The following is a 23,828-nucleotide window of genomic DNA, read 5'->3' on the forward strand; positions in this document are numbered from 1 at the left end:
CACATCTCGTGAGAGTTTCAGTCCTGAGTCCCACCGTAATGGGACTCATTTCGGCCAGGAGGAAAACATATCCATGTTTTGTTCTATTTAATATTTATACAAGGGTTGCTTATAAAATAAACCTGTAGACAACTCCCATTTTAAAACAAACACAACCAAAACGTAGATACAGGAAAGAAGCTTTTTTTTTAAATTGTTTAATTAATGTATGGTGTTATGTGTTGTTAAATAGGTAGTAATAGAAATGCCAGAACATAGTTGCCATCCATTTAATAAATAATGCGCATGCACAATTCCAAATGCACTTTTTATCATACTACAAATACATATCCTCCGCTTAATTTCCCCTCCTGTGACATCTGTCATCTTGAACGGGCAATTATAGTATATTTTTGGCTCACAGCCGTATATTGTGTAAGTGTTTGTATCGAATGTACTTAATATAATATAAAAATAATTATTGGGTAATACTTCACGCTAAAACTACTGGAAGGAATTTGATGCGAATTTGATGATTTTCACAGTAGTAGGTTATTTTTACATATGCAATATCGTTATTTTGCGTCATGACCACTCTGTCAAAGCTAAACAGAGTTGTCCAACTAATTTTATGTATGAATTGCCATAACGCCGCTTATCTAGCGTTTTCGACGCTCATTCCTTTGGTCCAAGTAACAACAGTATTCGGCGAGGAAAGAACAAGTAAGTTAGTTGTAACACACACCTGATATTTTATGTGTGAACGTCATGGTCGTGATCATTATTTCGCAAGCCTTTCTGTAACAGACAGACGGACTGACTAACATAAATGACGGAATGACTAACGTAAATATTTACATAATTGTATTAATTCGAGTTTGTAATATATAACTAATTAATAAATATGTGTGTGACAAATTATTTTATTTAATTACTAGCGGCGTCCCGGGCTTCGCTCGCGTGAGAATTTCGAGATAAAAATTACCCTATGTGTTATTCCAGGTTATTTCTACCCGTGTACCAAAATTCATAACAATCGGTTCATTAGATAATGCTTAAAGAGGTAACAAAGAAACAAACGAACGAACGAATAAACTTACTTTCGCATTTATAATATTAGTTGGGATTTATTACACTTTTGAGTTAAAAGAAATTAGCTGGTAAATTATGTAGGGAATATATGTCTGGTCATGCCACTACCACCTGGTCTTGGCAGAAGGGGCTGAAGAAGTGCTGGCTTAATGTCGTCAAGACTAATAATGAGTGCCAGTATACAACTAAGAGTGCAAAAAGACGTTGATGCGTTTGAAGTGGAGGGAAAAATGTAGGAAAGCGGGCTCTGGGATCTGTTGCTCTACAGCGACCGAAGCAACCCGATAACTCTTACATTAGAGTTTTAAATAAATAAATAATAATAATAGTAATTAATAATAATAATAACATAATGAATAATTGTTTATCATCACGCTTATTCATTACATAACACTCGTTATTAGAAAATTCAAGTAAATCTACGTATATTTCACATCTGTAACGCGGGAACAGTTGCCAATTTCAAATATGCCCAATGAACCTCTAAATTTATTTGCCATGTTCCCGGCTATCCTACATATTGTTTCGCTCATAACTTGCGCCGTAAAACACTTTAAAATTCGGATGTATACAGTCTCGAATTAATTCTGACTTGGTCCCTATGGCACATCGTACAGGACAAAGTAACTTTTACTTAATATGGTGGAATGTCCGGATTAAGTAAGTACTTTGACAGAGTAACGAAGTATATTAAATGCAAGAAAGTACAAATATCAAATATCGTTACGTGTATAAAATTTATAGTTCATATTGGCTCATTATAAAAACGCAAATAATGTATGCATTAAGCTTCAGTTAATTTTAATGGATTGCTGGTGGAATTTATAATTAATTAGCTTTCGCGTGATTTCCCACGGGAGCAGTTATATTTCCGGGATAAAAGGCACCCTATGTCCTTCTCCATACTTCAAACTACATGTATGTAAAATTTCAAGAAAATCTTCTGACGGACTGACTAACATTCGAGTTTGTAATATAAAAATAACTAACCAGTAAATATTATGATAAATTATTTTATTTAGTTACTAGCGGCGTCCCGGGGCTTCGCTCGCGTGAGAATTTCGAGATAAAAATTACCATATGTGTTATTTCAGGTTATTTCATAAGGCAACTTGTGTAACTACTTAAAACTCTAAATTAATAGTGTAATCATCACACAGTCCAAGATAATATATATCATTCATCTCCGAACAAAATTTGTCTGCTATTACGGCTCGAAAATAACAAAATTATAAATAAATGTACTCAAATTCGTATAATTTCTTCGTTTTAGCGAGTCGACTCGGATATATTTGTGAAGACCAATACAACCCAATACAATTCGTACAAATAATATTGCTTTGATTAATCTAATAATTGGTAACACATTGACAACCAGTTATTTACGAATAGACAAGTGAAAATAAACAAGTAAATAATCAGATGGAAAACAGACAGATGGCCAAATCGCGTGTTTCAAATTGAATAGGGCCCTACCACCAATGTTAGAAGAGCTGTTTATTGTTCACTAGCTGCCCGTCTCGGCTTCGCTAGGGTAAAACCATAAAAAAATAACCTATATTCTTCCTAAAGGTTTTGTCCCTTTGCAGGAAGAATTTCATCAAAATCGGCCCAATATTTTATTTATTTATTGCACACAAAAAAACGAAAATACAAATATTTTCTCTTTATAATATTACTTCGGGCTAATATGCATCTTCTCTGTAAGTTTCGTTAAATTTTCAAAAAAGATTTACAATCATTTAATATAATATTGCAAGCATACAATAATATTGCAGAAACTGCAACTGCAACTGAAATTGCATGTATTTTATATGCAAATTTTGTTTACCTACAGTTTTAAAATATCATGTCTATGTAAAAAACTTTTTCATAAAAAATATGTTTCCTAATATTTTCTTCATATGTCATCAAGGAACAACCCAAAAACAGCAAGCTGAATATAAAGTAAAAATGCTCAACAACGAGCGGCAAGACAAGACCTACCTCCCCATACTGTCTGTAAATACTTCGATGTAACATTAAAGTACAGAGAGGTCTATAAAAATTTCCCGTTTCAAAGAACCCAATCGACAAAAGGTATTAATTCTAAATCAATTTACTAGTACAGTGTAAAATTTCTAGGAAAATTTAGTTAATTATACGTCGCCCAAGGTCTTCCAAAGTACGTCATTATCTTTGACATAACGGTTGTTTAGATTTAGTCAGTCAAGCCCTAGCGAATTTTCAATGTTGGTGCATACAATTTGTTTATATTTAAGAAAATTACTGCTAATTTAAAATCGATTTTTCATTGGATATGTTGGATTTTTTGGACCAACGAAAGTTTGTTACGAAAAATGAGCTGTTGCTACCGAATCGGCCGTTTCATGACGTAAGTGAATATTGGACTGGGAATATTACAAAAAACAATTGAAGTTTTAGTTTGCACTTGCACCAGTCAAGTTTGACATTAACTTTAACATGCGCAAAGCAAACGCACAGTACGCCATTATGTGTGAACGACGTCTAAGTTTAAAGTTAACGTCAAAATCCACTGATACAACTCAATCTCATTGTTTAAGTTCTAAACATTTTTACGGACATGGACAATGGGAATAAATAGGATATTTATAAATTAATTCAGTATTCACTGTCAATCAAAACACAGGAAGTGAAGTTACACACGCGTTGTTGTTTGACAAATTATACCATTATCTTCAATATCTATGAGGATATATATTTTCTGTTTAACATACCTATTTTATATTCAAACACGCGACGCAAACAATAATTATATCAACACCCATACGAGCAACTGGTACTTAAATCGTCAAACAAAAATACTGTAATAGTTGACGATTGGAAACTTATCAATTTGTCAGCAGTATTTTAAAATTGCAATTTTAAAATTTTTAAATGCAATATATGTTTTCCAAATTAACAATTTATTTTTTGGCTGCGGCAAACAAAAACTTGCAATATCTACAAAAAGTATCCAACCGATGCTTCCATCAGTTTTAGATTTGGTAAGTTAAATAGGTTTATCACTTTTTCTACGCCTCGGGGTTTCGCTCTCGTGGGAATTTCGGAACAAAAAGTAAGTATGTTATATTCCAGGTTATATTCTATGCGTGTACCAAATTTCATAAGAATCTGTCGAGTAGATTGTGCAAACTAGAAGTAACAACGTTTTGAAAGTAACAAACATACGCAGCAACGAGCAAATTATACAAATGCAAAATCTAGCAGCCCGTTCCGGCTTCGCTCGTGTAAAACCGTAATAAAACTTTCACAGAAATCACCTTATAGATAATCAGATTTAATTCAAAATAATTACAGTTTAGGATTCCAACCATTAACAGTAATAACGTGAATTCAACGGTTGAATGCTGAGCTGTCTACTCATATCTTTAGTTGACGAAATTTTGAATGATATTATTCGTTATTTCTATCCACCCTCATTTAACTAAGTGTCAAATTAAAAAAAAATGGTGCATAGCATTTGCGCCAAGTTTCAATTACCAGTAAAGATTTTCGCTTTTTTTTATACAAACTTTACCCCTAATTTTTACCCCTTTAGGGGTCGAATTTAGAAAATTTGTTTCTTATCTGTACACTACGTAATAACCTAAAGCTAGTGCCCAAATTTCGCGTTTATAGCTTCTATGATTTAGACTGGGCGTTGATAAATAAAAAACGCTTGTTCTTTTATATTATTTATATATATATAGATTGTTTCCAGGATTTCATCCAACTGGTGGGGAAAGTGTTCCATTACTCTTGTTGGTTCGGAGTAGTGGGGTCTGGGCGTCCGCTATGGAGGGTGTGGAGTGTGGTGGTGCTCATAATGCTGGTGGCAATCCAGATTTCAGCTATATGGAAGGTGATACGAGCGCTGGCTGGATGGACGGTCGACGTTTCTGGAAGTAGTTACGTAACTCTTGCATTTATTAGGTTTATAGAATACTTGCAGATAATAAGCAGACATTACACAAATCCTAAAAAGTTTTCTTAGTTCATCAGTTTCTTTACAGAGTTAGAATAAATTCATGTTGTATCTGATGATCTGGCATCTAGATGAATCGACGATGTAAAGGAAATTGCTAGCAACAACTGGATGATGATAAGAATGACCCATGACAGAGTTGGTAGGCATAGACACAAGGAGGCCGATATCCAGCAGTGGGTCACGGAATGCTGCAGATGATGATGATGATATCTGATGTATAGTTAAAAGGGAGCCAATCCTAGATGTACTCCCAACATATCATGCCTAAACCTGAATCATGTCAAATTTCAAGCCATTGGGTTTAATCCACTTTAATATGTTCAATTGTTAGACAAATTAAAACAGCCCTGACTTTCAATATTCATTTCGCTACAACTTTTGAGTGGCTGAACCGATTTTGATAAAACATATCTAAGAACTACCTTATAAATATAAGCTATCAAATCGGTTCACCCGTTGATGAGCTATAGAGCCACGTACACAGACACTTAGAGGTCAACCCTTTTTTTGCGTCGAGGGTAGAAAATTATACGTTTTAAATAATTAAAAATGATAGGGTTTAGGTAGGGGTTAACACTTTTAATACTTATATGATTTGAACATCTCGAATTAAGTAAAAGTATGCTTAATCAACAATGCCAAACTATCTACTTTCATCAGGGAGTGTCACAGCTCGGCTTGCCGGCACGATGTTTTACTCGAATGCGATCCTCTGCCACATCCTGACCTCACGAATTGCAGCATCGTGGGAGAAGCAGTCGAATCTCTGGATCGCGGTGGAGAGGGCGATGACCCTAAATATTCCACCTGATGCAACTATTAGGAGGAGGTTGATCATAGTAATCATTTTTATGACAGTTTGTGGATGTGGTGAGATTTAAATCTGGTATCGTCTGGTATTTTGGAATACAGTTGTCTATATTTTTAGCAGTTCGAGGTGCTACAGATCTTAATATATTATGTAATGCTATAATTTTTGTGGATTCCTTGTCCAACTTCAGACTGAGTCTTCACACCAGTCTTAATGCGAGGAAATAAATTTCATTGACAATGAATCTACCATTCTATACAGAAATTTAATATATTATGTAATGCTATAATTTTGTGGACTTTAATACAACTTGTCCAACTTCAGACTGAGTCTTCACACCAGTCTTAATGCGAGGAAATAAATTTCCTTGACAATGAATCTACCATTCTATATAGAAATAAAAACGAAAGTCCTCTCTGATTTCGATATTTTTGAGAACAAATTGTATAAACAAGGCTATACAAAAATAAATTATTTCCTTATGTCCAGTAAAATACATTGCAAGGACCTTATACTGTTTTACATATCATTGTCCACTTCAATTGACTTATAAATAAAATAAAATAAATAAATAAAATAATATTCTTATGAATTTGATGTCTATGACTAACCATTATTCTATTTTTTAAGCGGAGCACTTAATGAGTGTTGTGTCACAAATAGATTTTGATCAACCAATCTCTGCCATACTTAAACAGTACACTCTGAATTCGCATGGATTTTTGTTAATGAATTGTAAGCATCCTTAAGACAATATTCTACTTTCATAAGCAGGCATGACATTGACATTTGTCCTTGTTATCTTGACTGGGTTAATAATTTATACTACTAAATTAGTACTAGCTGATGGTATTCACTCCCGAAGGAATTTCAATTTCATTGTACCAGATCATATTCAACCCGTATTTTATATTTCGTCAAAAATCCGTTTAGCTGAATTTGCGTAATCGAGTAACAAATATATTCACATCCATTTTCGCATATAAACTATTAGTAAGGTTATTTTGTTTACAAATTTGATGGCGCAGTGTGGACCCCAATGGATATGCAATGGTTTCACCAAATGGCATAGGTTATACGAAACACTTTTTTCTGAACCTCATCTTCTCTCCTTTAGAACTTTGGTCCCGGTTGTAATAGCACTCATTGCAATTTACTAATCCACGTCGGGTTCACGTGTAAACTTATACACTATCCATCTGGAGGTAAGGCCAGTGCCCTAGCAGTGGGGGCGATTAAATGGCTGATAATGATAGATTCCTAGATGAAATAAAAGAGAAGGCAGAGGTCGTGTCGTATAGGAAGGTGAAATCGATGGCTGAAGACAGAATAAAATGGAAAATGTTCCACCGACAAGAACAAAGTTCTTAAATGGAATGATGATGATGATAAGTCATATCTCATCCTACTTATTCATCCACAAAGCCCGGTCCAATAATGGGAACATGAAGTGCCTATGCTGATTGTAAATTTATTTCAGCGACCTATTCCCACTGGCTGGCTTTGCCACTTCTCTTCATGAGTAACATTGCAACAATTCTATGGAACTTTCAAGACATGATAATAATTCTCATCAGCTTGGGACTAAAATCACGTTACCATAGGCTGAATCAGTTCGTAGCTAAAATTTGCGCTAATGAAAAGCAGAAAAGTCAATGCGATGTAAGTAGTAATAAATAACGAATGAAATATTAAGTGTTAGGCTTATTAGTATGACATTAAATTATTGCATATACAAACTGATCTATGATGAAAACAATACAATTTATTTTATAGCTTTGTTATTATCATTAATTTATCTACAATGTAAACAAAAATAATATTAGATTAGGAAAAGCGTTGAAACAATTAATAATGGTTATGAAATTTACAGATGTACAAATAAATGTAAACTTTGACTTTTTTTTTGCAGATCTTCGAACCAATCAGAGTGTATACTTGGAGAAAAATACGCGAAGCCTACGTCAAGCAGGCAATGTTGGTGCGCACCGTGGACCGAAGGATCGGCGCTGTGGTCATGTTATCATGCTTTGTCAACTTTTATTTCATATGCTTGCAAATTTTTTTGGGCATCACGTAAGTTTTTTTTTCTGGAAGCTTACAAAAAACGCGCGCGCGCGCCCCTCGGCGGCAGTTCTTGAGACACGTCCGTAAATATTTATTTGCAAAAAATTGTTATAGTGACATTTTTAAGTTGTAATGTATATACCCGTGGGGCCTGCAGTACGTACTTTAAAATTGTGAATACAGAACTAGTGATTAACGCTTCAATTAGTGATAAAAGCAAAAACAGTTTTTAAACAAGACAGTTATTGTGACAATGATACTTCAAAACCAGCTGTGAGTCATCAGATGATCTATGTTTACCCGCCCATCAACTCACAATCAATTTCGCATTAGGCGACAAATTTCGTCGCTACAGTATCGCAGAGGACAGCCAAGCGGTCTACGGCGTTGACTTAAATACTTACGTCCATGGTTCAAGTCTCGACAGACCTGAGCGATTTTTTTTTTTTTTTTTTTTTTTTTTTTTTTTTTTTTTTTTTTTTTTTTTCTTTTTGTTTTTTTTTTCTTTCTTTTGCAATTGTACGAAATAATCAAAATTGCAGGATTAACCTGGAAACTACTAATTCCTTTGAGTCGTTATCAGATGAGGCCGAGGAAGATCTGGAAAGTCACATCCAAGAATCTTTACAAAACCTGAACAGAAGCTGTCCGGAAAAACTATTGACAGATGTAAACAGACTTGAACTACTAGAAAAGGAAAATAAATTGCTTCAAGAAAAATTAGATATTGCCGACAACGAAATATGTAACATAGTACAGGAAAATGCCTCTCTAAAAAACATAATAAAAAATTACGAGCTAAAAATAAAAAAGCTTACCATATGTAGTGACTCGCCGTGTTCAAAGAGGATAATTAATACTTCTTTTAGGGGGAAAAGACAGAGATTAAAACAAAACCAACTAGATTTCACTTTGGACCCACAAAATTTACTTCAGTCGCAAACTACATCTAAACTAGATCAGTCATCACAACTAGAAATCATAGATGGCGCCACCAGTACCAATCTTGAATTACCATTTTCGAACCAAAGACCTAAAATATACATCTTTGGCGGAGAACAAGCTTGTGGTTTAACAAAAAGAATTATGAAGACCAGGAACGGAAAGTGGAACGACATATATGATGTACACGGATTCATCAAACCCAACGCAACTTCGAAACAAATTTTAAGCAGCTGTAATAATTTATCCTCTATCTCTAACACGGACATTATTGTTTTATCTATAGGCACAATGGACAAAAATCCATACATATTGAAATCTGATCTATGTAATATCTTGTCTAGATTTAAGGACAACAAAATTATTTTAATGAGTACACCATATAATGAATATCTTAATATAAAAAAACTTAATTATGAATTAGAATTAATTGCAATGAACTATCCTAACTGTAAATTTTTACATATTGACTACAACTATAAATCATCTCGCCTCCTAGAATTTATTGCTACTAAAATTAATGTCGAAATTGACTATCCACAATATGTTTGCAATTTTATCACAAATATATCAACGTTGTACAAAAATTATAAATATGGTGCAAATATCACAAACTCAGTAAATAAGGGTTATCATAAGTTCCAAGTCCAAAAAAAAATCACTGATTATTTTACAGAAAAAAATGCTCTCTGTACAATAAAGAAAAAATTCAAACAAAAAAACATCCTTGACTATTTTAGTACAGTAAATGATAATGTCAACAAGTCATCAATAATTACACAATCCCAAAACAACACATTTCACACAGGAAAGTTTTTTCGAGAGCAGTAAATTTGATACATTATATAAAAAACAAGACTCGGCGCACTTCCAGTTAACTACTGTTTTTTATCAGAATGTGTGTGGCTTAAATTCAAAAAAAGATCAAATTGAACTTTATATAGAAAACTTAGTGGATAAGCCCAGTTTTGTGTGTATTTGTGAACACTTCTTAGACATTCACTCTGCTCCAATGCTAAGTTTCACAAATTATGACTTAGTAACACTTTTTGTAAGAACGAATAAGACTAGGGGAGGATCACTGATTTTAGCTAGTAAAGGGAGAAGTGTAGAGGAGGTAAACATATGTAAACAACTAAGCAAAACTGAACACTTCGAACTATGTGGTATTAGAGACAAGGATACTAATTTGTATATATTTTGTGTTTATAATAATAATACCAATTTCAATGAGTTTATTGTAAGATTTGAACTATTTTTACAGCGCTTCTTCAGTAAGAAATGTTTAATAACAGGAGATTTTAATGTAGACTTACTGGCAGATAGTGCTAACAGGACAGAATTTTTGAACTTGCTGACTTCTTATAATTTTAGGTATTTAGTTGACGAAATAACATTCACTAGAAATGGATCAGAATCTTGCATAGACAATATTTTGACTAATCTGCCTGAAGTTACTCCTATTTCGACTGAAGTTGACCATAATGGACTCTCAGATGGACATGCGTGTATAGTTGCTAATATAAGTGATAGTGGGAATACTGAGAAATGGCGCGAAAACGTAGCATTCGTTGAAAAAAGGTGTTTTAATAAGGTAAATGAGGCGTATTTCAGACAAGAACTATTGCGTGTAGACTGGACGAAATTAGGAATTAACACTTTCATTCAAACGCTAGTTAACACTTTTAAGAAATGTTTTAGAAAAAAGAAAAGGAAAATCAATCGGAATAAACATGGCAAGGTAAATTGGATCACAAGAGGTATACGAATATCTAGTAAAATGAAACGAGTCTTATGCATACTAGACAAAAACAGTAATCATTCTAGCATTTATGAATATAGACGTCGTTATCTTAATATATACAAAAGGGTTATAAGATCTGCAAAAAGACTTAGTGTGCAATCGGTGGTAACAAAACACATTAACTCGAATAAACGTGTTTGGGGAATTGTTAATGAGCGTTTAAATAGAAAGAAATCTGAAAACCAGAACCCAATGACCCTCAAAATTGACGACAAATTAATCACGGACTCACAAAGTATAGCTGATACCTTTTCATATATATTTGATAGTGGAAAACAACAGTCTATTGGAGATGTAAACATATCGGATGTACTTCTAAATAATTATGGTAATAAAATTTTACACACATGCGATTTTCCAGCCGTAACCGAAGCTGAAATTATCGATGTAGTTAGGAAAATGGAAAATAAAAAATCTTCGGGGTACGACGACATTCCAATATCAATAATCAAAAACAATATTGACATCTTAGCGTGGCCTATAGCAAATTTTATAAACAATTGTTTTGAAGATGAAATATTCCCCGAGCAATTGAAAATAGCAAAAATAATTCCCATACTTAAAAAAGGCTCTAAGTTAGACCCACTAAACTATAGAGCGATTGCTTTGCTGCCTATACTTTCTAAAATATTTGAGAACATCATTAAATCGAGACTACTTAGACACTTGAAAGCTAACAATATTTTGAATGAAAGGCAATACGGCTATCAGGAAGGTATTGGTACAGCTAATGCTATGGACACCATTGTACATGACGTAACTTCTAAATTAAACGAGAAATTGAAAGTTGCTGGCATCTTTTTGGACCTTAGTTCTGCTTTCGATTCAGTGGACCACGAAATCCTTGTAAGAAAATTGGATTTTTGTGGTATTCAGGGCAAAACTTTAAACCTTCTTAAGTCCTACCTCAGCAACCGGCAACAGTATGTTGAGGTAGGAGACTCTAAGGGAGAGTTTTTGAATTCCATAAAAAATTCAAAAATGCATAAAGTGACTAGGGGAGTCCCACAGGGCTCAATTTTGGGACCAATATTGTTTATAATTTTTATCAATGATTTAATAAATTACATGACAACTTTACAATCTGACATTAAACTAGTAATTTTTGCCGATGACACAAATGCAGTAGTTTGGGGTAGTGATATTGACGCTCTTAATAGAAAGATAAATAATATTCTAACATTATTTCAAAATTGGTTTACAGCTAATAACCTAAAACTAAATGCATCCAAAACCAATGTAATGTTATTTAAAACGACGGCTAACAATAGAGATACCCTTGTTGTAAAGTTAGAAAATGTAGTTATTGAACCAGTGACAGCAGTGAAATTCCTCGGTATTCAAATTGACAATTTGTTGAACTGGAAGCCTGAGTTAAAGGCCGTGGAAAATAGCATCAACAGTGCTTGCTGTGCACTGAGAACCTTACGGGATGAACTCACGGTGGATCAACTGAAATCGCTATACTTTGCTCTAGTTGAATCTAGGCTGCGCTATAGTATAAAATATTGGGGTAGAAGCTACGATTACAACATTAATAAAGCTTTTGTAGCGCAAAAGAGAGCCATACGCACCATGGTCCGTATACCACCATGGGAGTCATGCGTGGAACATTTCAAAAGACTTCAAATATTAACCGTTCCCTCCTTATATATTTTTGTGATTTTAACAGACTTTATTAAAAACAGAGCTATTTTTGAGACGGAAGAAGAAATATTATTACGCGAAAGTACTAGGCGAAAGGACTTAACTCTAAAAGTTATACCTGCTCTGCAAATTGTAAAGCACTGTGCGCGTCATCAGACCATAGGTTTATTTAATAAGTTGCCAATTGAACTCAAGTCAGAGAGAAAGCTTTCTAGATTCAAAAATCAACTCAGAACATTGCTGCTAAACAAGTGCTGTTATAATGTAGATGACTTTTAGGTAATTTATTGTCTATCTATCTGTAACTGATATGTATTAAAAATTAAAAAAAAAAAAAAAAAAAAAAGAAATTGTTATTATAAATTGTATTTTGTAATTCTATTTGTTGGCATTTAAGTGTTAAATTGATTTTATTATACTAAATTATAATTACTAGTTTTAAGTTACAATATTCGAATGCAATGTAAATTGTTTTTATGAATAAATTGAATTGAATTGAATTACTATATACTTTCTAATATTATTAAAATCTGTTTTGTTTGTTTCGCATTAGTGAGGCAAGGATCTCCTCTTTTGCCTTATATACTGAATATATAATGTATCCATGTTCTTTTCCAACAATAACAACATTCCCAATAAGTTAAATGAAAAAAACGGTCTGTCATAAAAATTTGAGGCCATTGATTATATCTTAGGTGAAAATATTAATTCAGAGCAAGAATTGCGCACGTGTTATCCTTGGTGTAACAGGCTGCGGTGACCGCTTCACATCAGAGAGGTTTTTTACACGGACCTAGAATTTCGGGCATCACAGTCTAAAATGTGGCAACGCACGAGGACAATTTTTTTTTTGCTAGCCTTTTAACGCGTCCCATTGCTGGGCAAAGGCCTCCCCTTCCTTTTTCCACAAATCTCTATGGAGGGCAGCTTGTTGCCACACCCGCAGGAACCCATCATCCATCCAACCATTTACATTTGTCATCACTTCCAGCCAAGCCAGCCAGGGCCTGTTCAAGCAAATCTACTACATGACCTCATTGCTGTGGATCATCACAAGAATCAGCAGCGTGGTGCTCGTAGCTGCTGATGTTAATGTCTACTCAAAGATGGCGCTGAAGTACTTGTACGGATGTCACTTTAAGCACTACAATATTGAGGTACTATTCCATTTAAAGACAAATAGTATTAAATATAACGCTAGTGTAGCCAAATGAGATAGACTTAGATACAACTTCTCTGTCTATCCATATAAAGAACCAGGCACACGACGAGGGACAAAAGCTATGACAGCTCTGTCTCGTTTCTTCTCGTATATTTTATACGTGTTTCTCTATCTTCTAGGTATGCAAACAAACCAAAAACTCTTACGCAATCTATACTTCCTCACAGTTTTGGTTGTCTGTATCTAAGATTTCACATATGATCAAATAAAATCAAATGTATTTACTTTTTTATGAAAATTGTTTCAGATAAACAGATTGCAAACACAATTAACAAGGGATTATGTCGCTCTTAGCGGCCTGGGTTTCTTTACACTGACTAAAACTATTTTACTGCAAGTGAGTAGATATAAACCATCAATCAAATATAAACAATAATTGGAATTATCAATGAAAACAAGGTACGATAGATGTAGGTAGTAATGATATAGAAAGCTATGAATACTTGACCCAGCAATAGTTTATAAGGTTAGGTACCGAATGTTTCATTTTGGTTAAGCATAAAGATTTTAGATTATAAAATCTTGTATTCAATCATGTAATAAATAAATCATTTTTTATTTTTATTTATTTCTTTGTGAATGCGCGCTTGGGCCCAGAGAAGTGGACCAACATGAAGTATTATCTCATGTAATTAGTAAACCCGATGTTTTGATTCTAATCACGAAAGACAGAAAACATGGAAGTGTTAAAAGACATATTACAGTACAAATGCACACATCAAACGATAAAATGAATATAGTGCACTACAGTACGCATTCGATTTGATTGGTTGCGTATCTTCAACCCGAAATCGTCCAAATCAAACAATGTAACACAATACGCTAAAATACGCCTTCACTATCTGTACAAAAAAGTTTACTATAGCATACAGTTTATCGTTGTTTTTTTTTTGCAGATGGCCAGTTCTGTAATCACCTATGAATTAGTGCTTATTCAGTTTGATAACAATGAATCAAATGATTCTGTAAATAGTACTAAATTCGATTAAAGTCTTTAAAAATCTTATTTTGTTTTTATTCTAGACTATATGTTGGCCGGGCCTTCACTCCTGTGGAAAATTTGAGATAAAAAATAGCCTATAGCAATTTTGAATAATGTACCTATCTAATGGTGGAAATAATTTTTGAAATCAGTTCGGTAGTTTCAGAGATTACCCGCCTCAAACATACCTACAAACTCACAAAACTCTTTATAATAATAGTATCTGATTATCGTGTTGCCCGTCAATTGCCTAGGTGCCCTTAGTAGTACGTCATCCACATGTGGATATGGAGTGATACTATTCTATGGCGGAAACCACATGTCCAGCACATTAGGGATTGAAGAGAAAAAAGAAATAAATTATACATATTTTATTTACGGTAAGCAGAAAACTGCAAAATAAACACACAAGAGTTTAAATTTTAGACATGACATGACAGAATAGGTGAAAATTTAGGCCAATGGAGCGAAACGCGATAATAAAGTCTGGTATAAAAATCATCAATAGACTAAACTATCGTACGATTATCTTGCCACAATTATAGCATTATAAAAAAAACGGGTTGCACTCCGGGAGTGCCGGCAGAAGTGAAAACTTTAATATGAACGTTGTGCATTTTTGACATCTTACGAATTTTCGATCAAGTCACGTGTCCTGGCAAGTTTAACATTTTTTACCCATCATAAAAAGTGTAAAAAGCCGCTAAAGAAAATTTCAATTTTGAAAAAAATTACGGAAATTTTACGCAACTAAAGTATTAGTTTTACAACTAATGTATAAATTCCAAACAAGAAAAAGTAATTACTACATCAGCATTTCTTAGCCTAGAATTTGCAGGTTTCTTTCATGAAACTTCTAGTAAAGAAAATCTTAGACGTGTTCTTCGAATGGAATTTCCCAAGAGATCGACGACAACGTCTCGTACAATTGAGAATCACACAATTGAATTACGGTAGTGTAAACTGGATCATGTACGTGCTAAATAAATTCTCACTAGAAGCTACGTGTAGCTTCACGTAGCTTCTAGTGAGAACGTAGACACGTAGCTTCGCATGCAGCAACAAAAATTTTGAGAAGTCCCTATAATTAAATCACTTCACATCCAAATGTCGTACGGATCGGCTAAAGAACACATATCCTTATCAGCTTATTTTAAGCCCCGACGCAAAGAGAGGGGTGTTATAAGTTTGACCGCCAAGTGTGCCTGTCTGTCAGTGTACTTGGCACCATAGCTCATCAACCAATGAACCGATTTGGATGCCTTTTTATAATATTTGATAGCTATTTTTATGCGGTGGTTCTAAGATATGTTTTGACAAAATCGGTTCAGCCGTTTAAAAGATGTAACGAAATGAATATTAAAAGTCGAGGGTTTTTCCATTTGTCTAACAAATAAATTTGTTTAGCGTGTTAATTGCTAACACTAGTGTCAGATTTCATTCAAATCGCCCATTTGACATAACTTTTATATGCTTAATAGCTGATAAGCAATCATATTCTCAAAGAGAGCTGACGTCAAGCAGGCTGCAACTCATAAAGTAACAGCCGACTTTCTAGAATTGTAAGGTACATTTTTTATGCTGACCCCGGACCAAAGTCCGGGGTCAGGTCAGCTGACACAAATGTCAGCTCTGAAAGTAACGGAATACACAAGTATGAGAGACTTCAAGATAAAACGAGATTAATAAAATAAGGGTTTTTCAAGTAAATAAAAAAATCACTAAAATTCTCATAGGAACACTTATCCGAGTAAAAACCATAATTTCTATTAAGTATAACCTTTTCTTTATGAAAACAATTTACGAACTACAAACAGACACGCAAACTACTAAAAGCCTGTTCATTTAATGATACCTCCTACACTCACTGTTTTATTACTAGCAAATTATACTCATAAAACATTTTGTCAGAAATATGAAAATAATAAAACTACATTTCCACAAGTTACACTATTCCAGTTTAACGTTTGATTTGAAACAATTTTTTCATGTACAAAAATATCGAAAATTCTGATTCCATCAACAAATAGTGCTTCTTTAAAACATTCAAATATAATAATTACTCGAAACTACAGTCTAAATTTTCACTATAATTCGACAAAATGAAAGTACGATATTCATGACATAGTGCACTCGTTAAAAACAAAGTCGCTTCTTGCTGTCTGTCTGTCCCAATGTATGCTTAGATCGTTAAAATAACGCAATGGATTTTGATGATGCGGATTTTTAAATAGATAGAGTGATTTATGAGGAAGGTTTATATGTATATAACGTGCATAATATTGCACCTGTACGAAGCCGGGGCGGGTCGCTAGTTACACCCTAATTTTGATAATTGTAATTTTTTGAACATACAGCTCTTTTGAACTTTTGCATTTTTGAACATTAGCATTTTTTGTAGTCTTTAATTTATGAACTAATTCGTTATTGTCAACAATACTTCACTTGTTTTACAATTAAAGTTAAATTTAAATATTTTATGTTATGCGTTTGATGAAAAAATAATGCCAATTATTTTCCTGAATTCTCAATAAAATAGAAAACATCGTATAATAATCAAAATAAAATATGCAACGAAGTAACTTTTTGGCAACTGTCCCTATATTTCAGAGACTAACGAGAGCTACCCCGCCGCAATGGAAAAACAAGGCGCGGGAAACTGACGTGAGTTTTAATTAATCATTATAATTCTGTATAATCGTTGAGTAGATCAAAATGCGCTCGGCTTCAGCCGGGTGCTAAATATTGAGTTAGGGAAATAGCAAAAGTAGATTCAGTGTCACGTCTTTTTTTTTAATAGCATAGTGGGAAATGAGCATGTGGGTTGCCTGATGGCAAGCAAACGTCTCAGCCTTATCCCTTACGAGTACAGACAATACGTAGCCAAGAGTTACTAAACTCGAAGGCGAAGGTAAGGTAAGATAAGCCGTATGGTGGGCTTATTTTTGGAATTCAATTTGAATATGCTAAAGGTTTCTAGAGAATGAGAGAGATCTCTAGAACTACCTTTTCATTTGGCTTTGTTAACAAAATTTGAAAAATATTTTTTCAAATGTCTGTGACTCGGGCAATCCTTGAATTTGGTTCTAGTGGATGACATGAGTTTAACCTAACTCATATATTTCAGTTATTATAATTTTCGTGTAGACACCCTAGACTTCATATTTGTTTTCCATCTGGTTAGATAATAAATAAAAAAATTATATATATATTAGAAAAAAACACTCAGATTGAGTTAGCCCCAAAGTAAGTTCGAGACTTGTGTTATGGGATACTAACTCAACAATACCATATTTTATAACAAATACATATATAGATAGACATCCAAGACCCAGATAAATCAGACAAAGATCATTTTCCATCATGATCCGACCGGCGATCGAACCCAGGACCTCCCGGTTCAGTGGCAAGAACTTTACCACTGCGCCACCGAGGTCGTCTAGATAGAGGTCAAAGGTACTAAATTTAAAAAAAAATAACCACGTGACCAACTGGCCACTTGGTCTTAGTCTATCTTCGCCAACAACATTCTGTCCTGGCCCTACCTTTAATATTCTATAACTTATTGGTATTTACAGTCGTCAATAAATTTTGATTTTAGGTATTTCTCCCTACTTTGACAAAAATTTTCAAATTCTCCAAGTGGTTTGGAATACCTACGTACGGGAACAAAATTTATTTCATCTGGGCCACAATCATACTTCTACTTCTGTTCACCATCGTGGTAGCTTCCATAGTAAAAGTCATCAGGTCACTTGCTGGATTAGCACAACATGATAGCGATGGGCGTAAGTATCATTTTACGTTTAGATGAGAGATATCTAATTAAGTACTAGAAACAAATTGAAGGTAAAATAGAAACTAGAAAAGAAGAAACAAGAACAGTTACATAGATCAAATAAAGAAAAAAATTAGACTTGTATTATACAAAGAGATAGCTGAGGATAGATAAATCAATCAGTTACTTTATCTTTTCCATCCCTAATGACGGAAACAAAAACATTTTCTTACACCGCTAAAACGATGCTGAACTTTGTTGGTATTATTTGAAAGGTCAAGGCTATGTAGCCCTCTAGCTAATATTTTGTTGTTCATGCGCACGTTCAGTTACCAAGTTACATTATGTATTGAAAATAGAGTACGTGTACACACAGACTCTAAACGTTAATTAACACTATAACTTGGATATTCCTGTTTATTTTAACGCGTTACTATCAGAAAATAGTTGTAAAATGACGATATCGTTCGAACGTCTTTATATTAAAATATATAGTAAGCTATAGTTACTTAATAGATAATTTCTAAACGCTTGGATCTTGAAATGTCAACTCTTTTTTTGAAAATAATAATGACATAAAAATCGTCTAGAATTGAATCCACCCTCCAGGGCAGGGCCGTGGGCGTGGATTCAATACAATAATTTTCTCGTCCCTTTATTAATTTCAAAAAGCATATGTGACGTGTATAACAAAACCAGAAAATCGTCTATATATGTTTAACGTATTGTACGTCTCTGTTGATTGTGGGCTAAACTATTCAGAAAAGAGCCGTGACTTTCAAAACTCGAAGATCCCGTTTAGCTGAATGGTCAAGAACAACGTGTAAATGAAAGATTTCTGTTTATAGGTGGAGTCACAGCAAGATTATCAGGAGCAATTTTCTACACAAACGGGTTGCTGTCACAAATCCTCTCTTGGAGACTCATAGCATCGTGGAAAAGGCTGTCTCACCATTGGCTGAGGGTCGAGATCACTTCGTTACATTTACCTCAAGATCAAAAGATTAGACGGAGAGTGGTGATCGTCACTTGTTTTGTGGCTGTGTGCGCTATGTGTAAGTTACGTATAACAAATTTCTTCAACTCAAGCCGTAGGTACATGCCAGTATATACCAATACAGTTTTGTCTCTTAAATTAAACGTGTTTATTGATTTCCACGGTTTCGAGTGAAAGAAGTATTGAAGACGATCTTTTCAATCAATGTAGATAACAAAAGTTGTGCAAATGATACTAGAGAATTAAAATCAATAAATATTTCTAATGTGAGAAACTATAGTATTATACCTAAGTGCTTTTTAACAACAGACCTATTTAAATTGTATAGAATGTATGTTTGAATTGAATTGTATGTTCTACGAATCATATTTAGGAGAAACCTTTTGTTCTCAAGTATCATAGATATATTTAGGTAGTACCAAGAATAAATAATTTAGTCATCAAATATACGGCTGAATATTATTTATTTTATTTTAATTTCTTTCTAGCTGAACACATGCTCAGTATGATGTCAGCCACTGGCTTTACCATCCACCCTGAGGAATACTTTGACAGGTATATGTTGAGTTCTCATGGCTTCTTATTCCATACTGGTAAGTTCATTGTTTATAGTATCCTATCGCAGAGCTAGAGATAATAATACATTTTTGGTCGCCCATCCAATGCGATCATTGGATTCAAAGATGTATTTGGCTGATAATAATAATCTTAAAGTATGACATATGGACCATCGTCCACCGAGATGACAAAGTCGCAAGATTCGGGCCAGGCCGGTTCGTAAGGTTCCCTCTATTATGGTTGAGCTACGCGATGGCTAACCCATGCGTCAACTCGTAAACGCTGCCAGAGGGAACTGGTCATCTCGTTTCTCATATATTTTTGTGTAAGTTAATTGTGTTTCACATCGATATATATATTTTTATCAGCACTCGGATCCCAATCATAACCTGTTTTGATATACTTTTTGACTATGTACATTATGTACTTGTATATATTATTAGAAAAAACTTTGTAAGAAACTTTCTTCTCAGCATGGTCATTCCGAAATGCCAGTAGTTTGTAGCTTGTAAGAAATAACTATTTAATATAAAAATTGACGTGAAAAAGTGCCTGTGAAGGTCTAATTTCTGTATAAATGATTTGAATTTGATGATGCTAAAAAAGGTTACTATAAATTGATCTGTGCAGTCTTTGGGAGGCACCTATGTCTAGAAGTGGACTTCTTGTTGTATGATCATAAAGTGTGAGCGCAACAAAATAAACCAACTTTACTTTCGACCAAAATAATGTGCTTCAAATGAGATCAATAAGCGTATTCATATGCATCATCAGTTCTGCGTATTAAAAAAAAGACAATTTCAAATCAGCCTTATCAATATTAATTGCTCTTCATCAAACCTGGTTACGATTATATTTTTTTTTTTCAGAAAACTACAGTCTATGGAAAGTTATACCAACGTTCATTATGAGCAAGCTTGCCACCGTTTTCTGGAACTTCCAAGACCTTATCATCATTCTGATAAGTATGGGTTTGACATCTCGGTATAACAGGCTGAATTTTTATGTAAAACATATTGTAGCCAAGTCAAGAAGAAACCGCTCCAAGGTTTGTCATCTTTTCGTGTAACGAGTTGCATTAAGGGCTGTCAAGCTCAATGCCTTGGATCAAATATACATTTTTTTTAATTCTGCAGGTATTTAAAAACTATTAAGTACCTAAACTATTAAGTGTTACCTGATCCCAAACATCTTTGGGAATTCTACTTTTGCCTATAATCAGCTGCTAAGGCTATAAGTCTCTTTATTGCATATTGGAATTTCAAAATTTCTTACATGTATGGATGTGTTTTTAAATTAAGTGACGTAAAGTTATAAAATATAGAATTAATTAGAACTATCCAAATCTATATACTCAAACGTACTAATCGCATATTTTAAAAGGATTTTTAGTACTTTCCTTATGTTTACATAATATTTAATTATATTTCCGAACCACAGACAGACTCAGACATGTTTCTCCACATCCAAATTTGGCGCAAACTGAGGGAGGCTTACGTAAAACAATCATCTTTGGTCCGCACATTCGACAGACACCTTGGACCTCTAGTGCTGCTGTCAAATATTAATAATCTTTATTTCATCTGTCTCCAACTATTCCTCGGACTAAAGTGAGTATTTTCTATGAAATTTAATATTAGATCGTATTTTTTAACATGAACCAGAAGGCGCGAGGCGCTTATCCAAGGAAATATACTGCTTTTATCTCAACATTGATTGATGCTTAGGCTTCAAAGTGGGGAGCTCAGGTGTGGTTTTTGCGGCAGATATTCCTAATGATTGACGTTCATCAAAATTCATTGTGTCTAGTCATACATCATATTTGGTAAGATGACATTCTTAGATTATTCCTTCATTTTGCATTACTAAAGTTGATCTGGTAAATAGTTGCTTTTCTTCAGAAATCTTCACTACAGGACTTTTATATTTCAGTTATTTATATAATAGTAGTAAGTTTTCAGTATTTTATATAACCACTTACGATATAAGATGCAATTTAAATACTCGACGACCAACAAAATATTTTTTGCAGCCGTCAATAGCTAGTATAATCTTCTACTTGTTCCTTACTAAATCACATTTTAAATAGTATCGGTGCTTACTGTATTTTCCTTCCACAACGACTTACTTAATATCGTACCTTCATTCACTTAAAAAATTTTCTTCCTAACTAATTAATACATATATTATTAATGCGTAAGTAAGTTTGTTTTGTAGTGTAAAGAGATCACGCTTTATATATTCAACCAATATTCTTGCTATTTTGCATACATACTCGTATAGTTTAAAGTACGGAGAAGGACATAGGGTACTTTTCATCCCCGAAAAAAACTGCTCCCATGGGAAAACACGCGGACGAAGCCGCGGTCTAAAGCTACTTTAGTCTACTTTATTTTAATAGATACTTTTTCTTAGCCGCGGCGAGAGAGGCGTAGTCAACCGGATGTACTACTTCCTATCTCTGAGTTGGTTGCTCTTCAGAGCTTGCAGTGTGGTGTTGGCGGCAGCTGACGTCAACCTGCACTCTAAACGAGCTCTCATGTATTTGAGTCAGTGCCCTGATACTGGATATAATCTTGAGGTACGTTGATCAGAGTGGGTTGCACCAGTCAACATTGACGTTAATTTTAAAAGAAAAACGCAATGTATGCCATTTTGTCTTAACGTCAATTATCTTAACGTCTATTGTCAAATTCAACGTCAAAGTTGACGGGTGTAGCACATCAGTGTTTTGGCCACGGCACGTCATGTTTTTCGTCATGGATCTCTGTGCAGCGGTAAAGTAACGAATATTTTCAATGAATTATAGTGGCTTGATATGCGAGATAAATCCCAGCTAACAATAACAATAAATACAACTATGAGATATGAGAAAAAAGTAAAACAAAATAATTAAAAAAAATAATAACAAAATTCACAAAAAATCAAAAATCAAATTTAAAAAAAATAACACAGTGTAAATTCACAGTGCTATAAAAACGTAATAAAAATGTATTAAGATTATTTTTAATAAATAATTGATGAATCGGATAAAATATTTTTCAACGATCGTTGTTGAAATCTCATTGTATTAATAATAAATGTTAATATTCCTGGAATTTTATGTTTTTCAGGTAAAGAGATTGAAACACCAGCTCACTCACGATAAAGTGGTACTAAGTGGAATGGGCTTATTTTCTTTGGACAGGCAAAACTTATTGGGAGTAAGTTGTAATTTGTATTATTATTAATGTTATATGTTTTATTTGTATAACAATGTATATAATGTATAAACAAACAAAAACTGTAAATAGTCTAATGGGACTAATAGAAGCCAAAAACAAACAAAGCGAATTTTTTTTTATATTTTTTGTCTTTCTGTATGTTTGTTCGCGCAAAATTTTCTGAATAGAATTGAATTGGATTTCACATTTATATAGCGGATGGTCAAATGTTATTACTATTAGAACCCGAGATCGACAATAATAAGTTACTGGCGGACGTATGAGGTAAGTGCAGGCGAAGCCGCGGGCAGAAGGTAGTAAATAATGTTTCGACGACCTCGGTGGTAGAGTGCTTGCCTCTGAACCGAGAGGTCCCAGGTTCGATCCACGGTCGGGTCATGATGGAAAATGTTGTAATTTGTTTTATTATAATACGAACATGAGTAGTATAATGTAGATATAGGTATTAAATATTATTTCCTTTTTTTCAAGGTGGCCGGAAATATAGTTAAATACGAAATGGTATTATTTCAGTACGACAAAGATAATTGAGAAATGTAAACTTGAGTTTATTATTATTATTACAGTCTTAAAGATCAGGTTTTCACAAGGAAATAGTAACCTAATAATATTGACAAGTATCGCTGCAAAAAAATGTTAGATGTCACATGCCATACTATATCAATAAAACTATTAAAAAAAAAACAAATATTTTTTATTATTTTTTTTTATTATTATTTTCGTAAACCATTTAA

At 33.7% G+C, this 23,828-nt stretch overlaps 2 protein-coding genes across 2 annotated transcripts; both read left to right on the plus strand.

The window, feature by feature from the left end:
* The first annotated feature begins 3,922 nt into the window (after nucleotides 1–3,922).
* On the plus strand, nucleotides 3,923–14,544 carry LOC128669707 (gustatory receptor for sugar taste 64a). The gene is made up of 9 exons (XM_053744760.1): nucleotides 3,923–4,079; nucleotides 4,796–4,982; nucleotides 5,723–5,932; nucleotides 6,504–6,608; nucleotides 7,354–7,535; nucleotides 7,786–7,949; nucleotides 13,325–13,490; nucleotides 13,803–13,892; nucleotides 14,452–14,544. Exons 1-9 carry the CDS (start codon nucleotides 4,056–4,058, stop codon nucleotides 14,542–14,544), a joined length of 1,221 nt encoding a protein of 406 aa, XP_053600735.1. The 5' UTR covers nucleotides 3,923–4,055.
* Nucleotides 14,545–17,105: 2,561 nt separating this feature from the next.
* On the plus strand, nucleotides 17,106–23,625 carry LOC128669708 (gustatory receptor for sugar taste 64a-like). The gene is made up of 9 exons (XM_053744761.1): nucleotides 17,106–17,201; nucleotides 18,139–18,325; nucleotides 19,164–19,370; nucleotides 19,801–19,905; nucleotides 20,740–20,918; nucleotides 21,311–21,480; nucleotides 22,286–22,451; nucleotides 22,984–23,073; nucleotides 23,566–23,625. The coding sequence occupies exons 1-9, from the start codon at nucleotides 17,106–17,108 to the stop codon at nucleotides 23,623–23,625; spliced, it is 1,260 nt and encodes a 419-aa protein (XP_053600736.1).
* The last annotated feature ends 203 nt before the right edge of the window (nucleotides 23,626–23,828 follow it).

Source organism: Plodia interpunctella, chromosome 5 (assembly GCF_027563975.2).
Source record: "Plodia interpunctella isolate USDA-ARS_2022_Savannah chromosome 5, ilPloInte3.2, whole genome shotgun sequence".
Taxonomy (NCBI): Eukaryota; Metazoa; Arthropoda; class Insecta; order Lepidoptera; family Pyralidae; genus Plodia; species Plodia interpunctella.

Excerpts from the sequence above, each read along its gene's own strand:
- LOC128669707 (XM_053744760.1), top strand. The coding sequence starts at position 4,056 with ATGCTTCCATCAGTTTTAGATTTG. Across the intron at positions 7,536-7,785 it reads AGCAGAAAAGTCAATGCGAT|ATCTTCGAACCAATCAGAGT; the intron begins GTAAGTAGTAAT and ends TTTTTTTTGCAG. Across the intron at positions 13,491-13,802 it reads TTAAGCACTACAATATTGAG|ATAAACAGATTGCAAACACA; the intron begins GTACTATTCCAT and ends AAATTGTTTCAG.
- LOC128669708 (XM_053744761.1), top strand. The coding sequence starts at position 17,106 with ATGCAACGAAGTAACTTTTTGGCAACTGTCCCTATATTTCAGAGACTA. Across the intron at positions 22,452-22,983 it reads ATACTGGATATAATCTTGAG|GTAAAGAGATTGAAACACCA; the intron begins GTACGTTGATCA and ends TATGTTTTTCAG. Across the intron at positions 23,074-23,565 it reads ACAGGCAAAACTTATTGGGA|GTGGCCGGAAATATAGTTAA; the intron begins GTAAGTTGTAAT and ends CTTTTTTTCAAG.